The sequence below is a fragment of the Strongylocentrotus purpuratus genome, unplaced genomic scaffold (assembly GCF_000002235.5).
Source record: "Strongylocentrotus purpuratus isolate Spur 01 unplaced genomic scaffold, Spur_5.0 spur5_scaffold_20, whole genome shotgun sequence".
In the NCBI taxonomy this organism is placed as follows: domain Eukaryota; kingdom Metazoa; phylum Echinodermata; class Echinoidea; order Camarodonta; family Strongylocentrotidae; genus Strongylocentrotus; species Strongylocentrotus purpuratus.
The window spans coordinates 924,178-933,726 of NW_022145606.1; the positions used below are offsets into that span (position 1 = coordinate 924,178).

Below are 9,549 nucleotides of genomic sequence, written 5' to 3' on the forward strand. Positions count from 1 at the left end.
TATGATACATATGGGTACAAAGTATGGACGTTAGAAGGTCACTCGGTGGTGTAAAAATAATGTACATTTCATGTCCAACTATGGATAGAACCGAATAACAATGCAGTATCAATTTCAGTCCGTAGTAATGGCCTTTCATTGTAAACCAATAGTTAAACAATATTTAAAACTATCGGAAAATTGCGATGAAACGAGCTCTGATTGGCTATCTAAGGTAACGGTAAATTACTCATTTACTCTTTACTCATCTGCGCATGCTAGAAGCCACATACATTCAGTTGACCGATCCTCTTCTATGCAGACAGAAAGAATTTGTTCGGACGCTCTTATTATTTTAGCGATTATCCCGTAATTACCGGCTGGCCAGAAGCATATTTTACCGTTACCTAAGACAGCAAATAAGAGCTCGTTATATTTTGCGCGTTGTAACTTTTAGTTTCCGTTTATATTGTTCGATTTCTGTTTTCTGTTTATTCTTGCATTTTACTCTGATGAGTGTAAGACGAAAAGTTTCAGTATGACTCCTTTTAACGCGATTTTCCGATGTTGTAATACCAATCATCTTTTCATTAAAACATGTATTGGTATGAAATGTACATTTCTGAAATAAAGATATGTTAAGCTGTAATAAAAGACTTAATTATAAGATGTATTAAGCTGTAATAAAAGACTTAAAAAGTCAACAGTATATCTTACAATATTCAGTAATATTAAGCCAAATATGTGTTGTTATCACAGTGAATATATCTTAGCCTTTGCGGTTGTAGGCGTACGTGACATTTTTGTTTAGAAGTTGTGCCTAATTGGCTAACTTGTTCTTCCTCGTTACTCTTTTCTCTTCTTCTAATTCGATCTCATGGCGCAACTCAAATATGCGATCACCATCTTTGACGCATTTGTGCAACAGTTTGAGGAGATTCTCTTGGTACACAGGTTCCAAATCCTTCTTCTCGTTCGTGATATTGGCGACTTCATAGACATCAACTATCCCAGCCATCCTGAGCGCAAGGCGCATATTGTCGAGTTGTTCTGGAGTAGCATCATCCACGTGAGTGATTACGGCAAGCGGGAAACGTCCTATAAATTACAAATGAAGACGAAATCATGTTGATTGTTGATTTATGAACGTAAAACAACAAAAATGTTAATGGCGTAGTGGATAATGAAGTCGGAAAATTCCAAAAGGTTCAAAACGATCCATCGTCAATACAGTAAGGAAACACTGCTTAAAACTATTTTTCTGAGGTAATAGGAGCACAGAAAGTATTTTTTTTTATTAAAAAATAATGTTCCATTAATTAATAATTTGTATCAGTATTTTCGTACTGCTAATGTTATATATGTCAGTAGACTATCACGTTATTAGGGATTATCTTCCCATTTGTCTTGTGCAAAGCATCTAATCTCATTTAGGCAAGACTAAAACATTATGTCCTGGATAACAAGTTATGTTAGGTCCTGTAAAATTAATTATAAAGAAACTCCTATGCCGCACGTTACAGTATCATTACTGATTCAGCCCATTTGAAATTCCCATTAGAAGAGTGATGACAACTATAAACCATTCAAAACCTTCGTATGTTTTATTCGATTTCATTCAAGCTCTATGCTTCTTTCATTTCTGCTTTATTTCATAATAATTAAGGGGGTTTAAATTTCATTAAATTATGAACCTTATAGCCCACATAGTTTTAATGAAACAGAGAGTAAAAACAATATTTAGACTCATTGTTTATCTGACTGAATACTGGTTCGTGGGAAAGATTTAGTCCCAAAGCAGCTCCTTTATATATTTTGTATGTAAATGTTCAGAAGAGAATAAATGAAGTTTAAATCACTGTCAGAGTGTTTCGAAATATATTAGGGGCCAATATGAGTTTGGTTTTGACATGCATGTTGTATTTGCTATTTCACAACCCTTCCACTTTTGTCACTTTCAGGACTCCTTTAAAAATCCTTAAGAAATCCCAAACACAAGTTTGCTCCTAGTTACGTTGATAGAGATTCTACCAATCTTAACATTTGATTGACAATCTATTGTTCGGACATGGCTCAGTCATCAAGTTGTGAAAGTAACTTCCGTTAACTTTTATTTGGCATTCTACATGTTCCTTCGGGTTTCACTCTTACAAGGTTCGGGTAATTACAAGTGGTTTTCCTCTTGTTTCCAATGACCACTTTCCTTTGGTAGAATTAAACTTAAGAAAGTTCATGTAACAGTTTAAAACACAATTAATCAAATAAATTACCTTGCCACTTCAAAAGACGTTCCACGAATTTCCCGATAATTGTATGGACTGCTGTAACGCTCCTAGCACTGTGCAGAACAAATGTTTGAAAAAATGTCAAAAATTCAGTAGAATATTAAGCAGTTTCATAAATGTTTTTTTTTTCAAGCATAAAGGTTAACACCTTTCTTACTTTTTAAATTAACCAGTTTCGTAATGTAATCAAATTTAATGCAAGCATCTTTTTGTAATGGCTCGTTAGAAATGATTTCAATCACCTGTGACGAATTATTATATGTCAATGTTCAGAATGCAAATCGAATATATTCCGTGTTGTTAGGTAGGACAAGCTATGATGTTTGTCCTATCTAGTAAACATTAATATATGCGGTGTATGCTGACCCTAATCTCTCTTATAATTAATTTCATAATGTTTTTCTTACATCATGTAATAATTATTTACCTTTACAAATGGTAACTATTAAAAAGAAACGTGTTTTCAGGTAAGGAGATACTTTCACCGACATACATCGCAAAGCCTTGACTGGTATTGCAAGGGGTTTAGGCTGCGCATGTGCAAGCCGAGAAGTCTGTTCAATATACCGAACTGGCCTTGCAAGAAAATGCATAAACACCGCCAGTAGCGTACGCAGGATTTGTTCAAGGGGGGGGGGGGGGGGGGGGGGGGGGGGGGGAGGGGGGGAGGGTTAACATTTTTTAATCGGGCCGAAAATTTTGCAACGACTCAGCCAGCCGCTGAATTAACGGGGGGGGGGGGTAAGAGGACAATTTTTTTTTTTTTTTTGGTCTCGAAATTTCAAAATTTGACATTTGTTCCGTTTGGGGGAGGGGGTAAGGTCAACTTGTTTAGGTCAGTCATTAGCATAATTGTTTTTTTCACAAAGGGGGGAGGGGGGGGGGTCTCCAAAATACACACATAACAAAAACTGAAGGGGGGGTTCTTCAAAAACTATGCAAAATAGATTTTTGTTCTTCTTCTTTCTTTTCCTTCCTTTTATTGTTTGGTTAATATTCACACGTGAATGATACGCGGCGTTAACATCTGAAACAACAACAACGCAATAAGTCATGCAATACACTACAACACTTGTCGTTGTATCTATACATATATAAGCTGTCATCAAGTCAAATGAAATCAACCATATTTAAGAACTAGTTATTTTGACACCTTTTCCCCAATGCCCTTAAATGGCTGGTATTTGGCAATACTATAGGCCTGTTCAATTCACACCTCGAGATTCAACAACTTAGTTGTGTTGATAAAAACCTGATAGGGAGCAGCTAACAATAGTTGATTTCATTTTCTTAACAGGAAATAGATTTTCCCCAAAATCACAATCAAGATTCGGGATACTCACCTAAAAACAAGAACAGTGCAGTATATCTTCTTTGTTTCATCCACCTCCAAGTCATCTGGACGTGATGATTTACCCCACTCTACTTCACTAGCAAACGAGCGCTTTCCCTCTGTTTGAAGAAACCAGATAATCATGTAAATGTTTAACAATTTATATTTTATCCCCCACTTTTTTTTAAGGGGAATTCCACCACGATATGATGTTGATTGTCATGGAAGCAGATTTATAAGAGAAACAGGTGAGTGACAGTTTAAGCAAAAACCGACTGAAAACAAAAATTGTGCATTTTCAAAGGTGCGATCGATCAGAAAACAATTGGCAAATCTTTGACGAATTTTTTGAGATTCTTTCCCATATGCCCTGTACTAAATCAAATCCACAAATATTTGTTCCCTTAAATAAAATGTTCAACCATACATGCATCCTAGATATAATTATTGCAACATGTTTTATACAACATCTGAATGAAGCAAATCTATTCCGTTATCATTAACTAAGAAAATGACATTTATACTAAAAACAATGTAGTATGAAGCTAATTGGAGAGGAACTCGAGGGAAACGTCACAGTGATGCCAATTTAAGTTTCACGGATGACAACTTTAACGATCCATAACTTTCTGTTTTTCAAACGGATATTGCTTAAATTTCCAATCATTTGTTTCTCTCATTGTTCTCCTTTAATGAAAACCGAGTTCATATCAGGGTGGACTTCCCCTTTAATTTATCACCAACACTCATGATGTGGAGACCGTAGACAGAATATGAAAAAGGTTCCGCGAGAATGAAGGTCCCCAAGACCGAATGTCCGCGAGATTGCACGTGTAAATAATATGGTGCAAGCTATCTATCTTGTGTCATAAACCGACCGGCATGCGCGCACACTTCATTCCTTAAGAATCAATAAATATGTTTTATGTTACTTTATTAAGTTAAATTTATTATTTGCATAGGTCACATTTGCTCTCCGGTTAGGATACGGCGGCCGTAGGCCCCCGAGATCAAGAGATACCTGTGGCGGCTGCAGAGAATTTGCGGTGGCCTCAGGGTCACCCTAGGGTATATCCCTAGCTTTACATGCCGTACGGGTCGCCATGGGACTATAACGCGGAGTTATAACTTTTTCATTGGTAAGTTCGCCATAGCAATTATACAATTAGACACACCGTAGCCATGCCATAGAGCGGTTCCGCGGCAACCATACGCCGGGCGTACGATAGCATTGCGGCTACCTCGCATCTGCCTTGGTATTTTTAAGGGACGCCCTAAGGCGACCGTGCGTCATCACTTCATGGGCTGTACGGCAACCGCTGATTTCTTGTCAGCACAAATTCAAAATACGCAGTGGGGCTACCCTAACTCAATATGTCTGCTACCGTATGTGACTGTAGGAATGCTGCGGCGGCCCTATACTTGCTATCGGCCTGAGATATTTTAGACCCCACGGCCGCCGCGTCAAATGTGACCTAGGCATAAGTCTACTCTATCAGAAATTCAGTTGCCGTGTTTTTCCCACCCACCAGAGGGGCAGAAGATAACCTACATTATGAGTAATTGGTATTAAATATATGCAATATACGACATGACTAGTCTAAAAACCAAGCAATTGTATTTATTCAAGTGGTAACATGTAGGGTAATAATAAGTTCGAAAAGAGACACGTCGCGTACTCGCAAAAGCATGAATATTCGTTATTTACCGGCATGTACACAAAATAAGTGTCAACCGTACACTTCGGAGATTAGATAACTAGTATCTACGAAAGTACTCAAAATGCGATAACGTGATTATGAGAAAATATACGAGAAAAATGTATAAACATACATATGTATCAATCTGTTTACGTGTGCATAATGCATATTGTAAAATGGTTTCAAGAATGTAGCCAATGAGAAGCGTCAACACGGATCACGTGATCGTGCATTATTGGTTACTATATGCACGGTACCATCTGCATGTAGTGCATTAGGGATTATAAATATGGATGAAGGTTGCTTAGAGACATTTTATGGCCTTGCTAAGTAAGATTGTCGACCCATTTTATAAAACAAAAAATACACAGGTTTTCGTTCGTGACGTTATGGCGATGCAGCACTATTCGGGTATTCACAATGGCACAAAATACACTCGGCTACGCCTGGTGAATTTTATTGCACCATAGTGAATACCCTCGAACTCACACCTGATTATTATTTGTATACTGTCGTTTCAAAGCGTCACAGTGGAGAGGGAAAAAGGGGGACTGAGGAAGATAAATAAAGGTGGAGAGGATGAGTTAAATAGGATATTGATGTAGAGAGAGAGAGAGAGAGATATTGGAGGTTAGTAGTTCTGAAAAGAAAAGAAAAACCAATATTAAAAACTACTTGATTTTATATGAAAAATGGATGATAAGGAAAAAAGTAAGACAGGAAGTGGGACAAGAACATAGAGAGGCATTTATGCAACATTGTGATTGTATCCACTCACCTAATTGAATTATGAGTTCATCTGCAGCACCTTCCTTCACAATGTCTTCCGCCCCTATACCTCGATTGTCCACAAACGTCAGGTATCGTGTGACCCTCACTGCCATTCGTCGAGTAGTGTGACCACCCTCAAAATCGTCTGGCGCGGCTTGCTCTCGGTGAGTTTCTTTCAACTCACCTTTTACTGCGAATTTCAAAGAGTTCATCAAGGACGTTTTACCTATCCCAGTTGCCCCATACAGACCTATGTTAAGGCGTTTTGGAAATTTAATATCGTCATCAGGAAACTCAAATGATCCGCCAGGTTTAATTTTCTCGATTTCGGCGCGCAGTTCTGCGATATTTTGCATCCTTTTTTTTTCTATTTCAGCTCTTAATTTTTCTTGTCTTTCCTTTTCTTCTCTGATCCTTATTTTCTCTTCTTTTTCCTTTCTCATTCTTTCTTCTATTATTCTTATTTCTTCTTCCTTTTCCTTTCTTAGTTTTATTTCTTCTGCCCTAGCTTGTATGTCTTCCTTATTCTTTCGGTCGATATCCATCTGCTTTAATTGATTCGCAAGTTTTTCTAATTCTCTTTTGTGGCGATCATCTTTCAGCTGTTGTTCCATAGCTTCTCTTTCCCTTTCTTCGCTTGCTTCTCTCTCCCTCTCTTCCCTAGCTTCAGTTTGCTCTCGAGTCCATACTTCTAAAGCTTCTTCCCTCTCTCTTGCATCGCTCCTCATTTGTCTTGCATTGCTCTTCAAATCATTAATTTCAGATGACTGGTCATTCCCCATGTTTGAATTTCACTGCTAAATTCTAAAACTATGAAATTAGTGTGGATATTTCAGCAGGCAACTACTCGTCTGATTATGCTTGCGCTTTGCAGATATTTTTATAGCTTGATATCGTGTTTACTTTTCAATCTCGAATGCGATTGGACAGATTTGTAGCGGGGTGCAAAATAGCCGCCGCACGGTTATTTTTTTCCTCGTTTTCGGAATCAAATTTCGACGGAGACATCAGTCTAGCAGGTTATACCCGAAGGCAACGGACATGGCTGACGAAGCACACATTGGAGTCCTCTCCCTTGGCTGGGAAGAATCGATTGAACGTCACTTGATGTCAACTATTAGGACGTGTAAAACAAAATTGGAATTTATTTCTCTTGCTCCAACTGATCTTAACGTGTATACGGCTCCTAAAAAGTTTGACGCGGTAATCTTATTGCATTCAACTACAGAAGGGAGACTTTCTTTGACAGATGTACCGGATGCCAGATATAAAACATTGCTTCCAACTCTGTCGAAGCAATATGGTAAGAAACGTTTACCCTTTTCATTTCAAATGTCCACATAGTTTAATCGCCAACGTTCTTGACCGTTTCATTGACTGATTGATTGGTTTATTTTATTCATATTCCATGCACAATTATGAAAGCATAATATGTTTTACAAACAAAATTATAATTTCTTGAAGTGATATGAAATTAAATTAACCTGAATAATAGTAATCATAAGGGCAATTCCACGGTAACGGAATTACATTTCAGAGAAATTTAGGCTCTATTTTGATATACTGTAGACATGTGGTTAGACCTGGTGATTATTTATCTTGTTATTCTTTCTGTATTATGCACCTGTTAGCAAATCAAATTTAAAAAAATTATTTGTCAACATTCGGAACACCCCAGGACCATATAGAGTAAGAGGTAACTTGTTTAGAATTGTAGGCATTGGTTCGAGGTGAAAAGGCGGACATCAATGAATTTACAAAGATAATCATTAATAGGAGATAACTATATATTAGTTCGATGTTCATACTGTTAGAGAAAAAACCTTAAAAGGTATTCCTTAAACCATATATGGTGGGTCTCTCTTGCAAATCATTAGAAAGGGAATTCCAAATTGTATAAGTAAGTACTGTTCTCAATTTTGGAAGGTGATAGCAGCCCGCTAGCCTGGCGGGGTAACTGTGTAATTTTGCATTTTGTTAAAATAACTTCCGGTAACTTGTTAGTACTGGCCGAAAACACAACATATCCCCACCCATAAGAAAACACATCCCGTATCTTTAACATTTTGTTTGAGTAATAGAGTAATCGAAAGTCGGAATGACTCATAATATGAATGGCCTTTTTTTCTGAAGATGTAAGATTCTGTCCAATAACGAGCCTGCACAGTTCCCCACGGCTAGAATTCCATAACTCAAATACCAAGGAACAAGACAGAGTGTAAATTCCTTAACATTTGTGTTGAAAAAAGTATTTAACTTAGTGAAGTATACCAATATATATTTATGAAAAATATATTCCACATGTGGTTTTCATGATAACCCCTCATCCGATATTATTCTTAAGAATGTATTAGTAGAAACCCTTTCAATAACAGTGTTATCAAGAAGAAGAATTGCAGGTACATTATTAATAAAATTATTATACAACAAATATTCAGTTTTAAATTAAGTTATGACTTATGTAATTTATACCTGAATAAACACCATCAATAACAACATATTGTTTTCTATTTTGGAGGTAGTCGTAAACTACTCCAATGCCTTTCTTCTTTTTCCATATTCGGAGAATAGGAAATGACGGTTTATCGTATCGAAATTGTTGAAATTTGTATGTTACATCATAAGATTTTTTATTTTAAATAACTGGCTCGCTTGTTGTCTATAATATCCAAATCATATATTTGTGTTTATTTGTTTTATGCTCCTGAAAGAAACAAAATCAATGATATAAATCCTATTATATATCTTTAAGAATGTTTTCTAATACTGTCATCTGATTGGTTGAAAGGGAGGTCGTGTTTTTTAACTATGCCCGCAAAAATGTTATCAAGTCCGGGAAGATAATTATCTTCGTCAAGTCGAGGCGAGACAGATAATATTATATTATATTATATATGCTGCCGTCATGTTTTCAAGTTCTGATTCGTCATGTGGACGGCCATGCATTATGGCTCGAGGCATGGGCACACAGAAGATTTGTTTATGTTGGGAACCGGGGTAAAATGCAATAAAATATTGAAAAATGATTGCATTTTCTTTGTTTTTATTTATTTATGGAAACTGCCCCCTTACCCTAGCCCCCGCTGCGTACAGTCATGGTTCAGTGACAAAGCAATGGCCTCGTAACTGTGAGGCCCCAGGATCAAAACCGTGTCGATGTGCTATATTAGTGCCCTTTTGAGGGGCATTAATCCTCATCACTGTCATTTATGGCTGAAGGGCGTAGGTCCCCTAGTTGATAAGCATAGTAGCATACACATGCTTTGGCAATCACGCAAAACACACATTGTCAAATTATTATTCAATACAATCTGAGAATGTATACTATTATCTAGATCTATTATTTTTAAATTATTGTTTAAATAATTCCATAAATTGGGGTAAAACAAAAATATTCCAACTTTATGAGCGACAGTGTAGTTGTTTCGAGCCACTCCAGGGACTCACATACATATACATCCGGTTTATGGTGCATGCATAT

At 36.9% G+C, this 9,549-nt stretch overlaps 1 protein-coding gene and 1 long non-coding RNA gene across 2 annotated transcripts; both read right to left on the reverse strand.

Annotated features, from left to right (window-relative positions):
* Window positions 1–287: 287 nt before the first annotated feature.
* Window positions 288–3,687, reverse strand: LOC115918853. Its single transcript, XR_004065448.1, has 3 exons — window positions 3,608–3,687; window positions 2,250–2,317; window positions 288–1,077 (listed from the first exon to the last, which is right to left on the reverse strand). It is a non-coding gene; the product is annotated as an uncharacterized LOC115918853 (long non-coding RNA).
* A 3-nt stretch (window positions 3,688–3,690) lies between these two features.
* On the reverse strand, window positions 3,691–6,943 carry LOC115927352 (vicilin-like seed storage protein At2g18540; the record flags this gene model as incomplete). Its single annotated transcript, XM_030993136.1, has 2 exons — window positions 6,076–6,943; window positions 3,691–3,716 (listed from the first exon to the last, which is right to left on the reverse strand). Coding segments are annotated over exons 1-2 (801 nt in total), but the record flags the coding sequence as incomplete, so codon positions are not given.
* Between the last annotated feature and the right edge of the window lie 2,606 nt (window positions 6,944–9,549).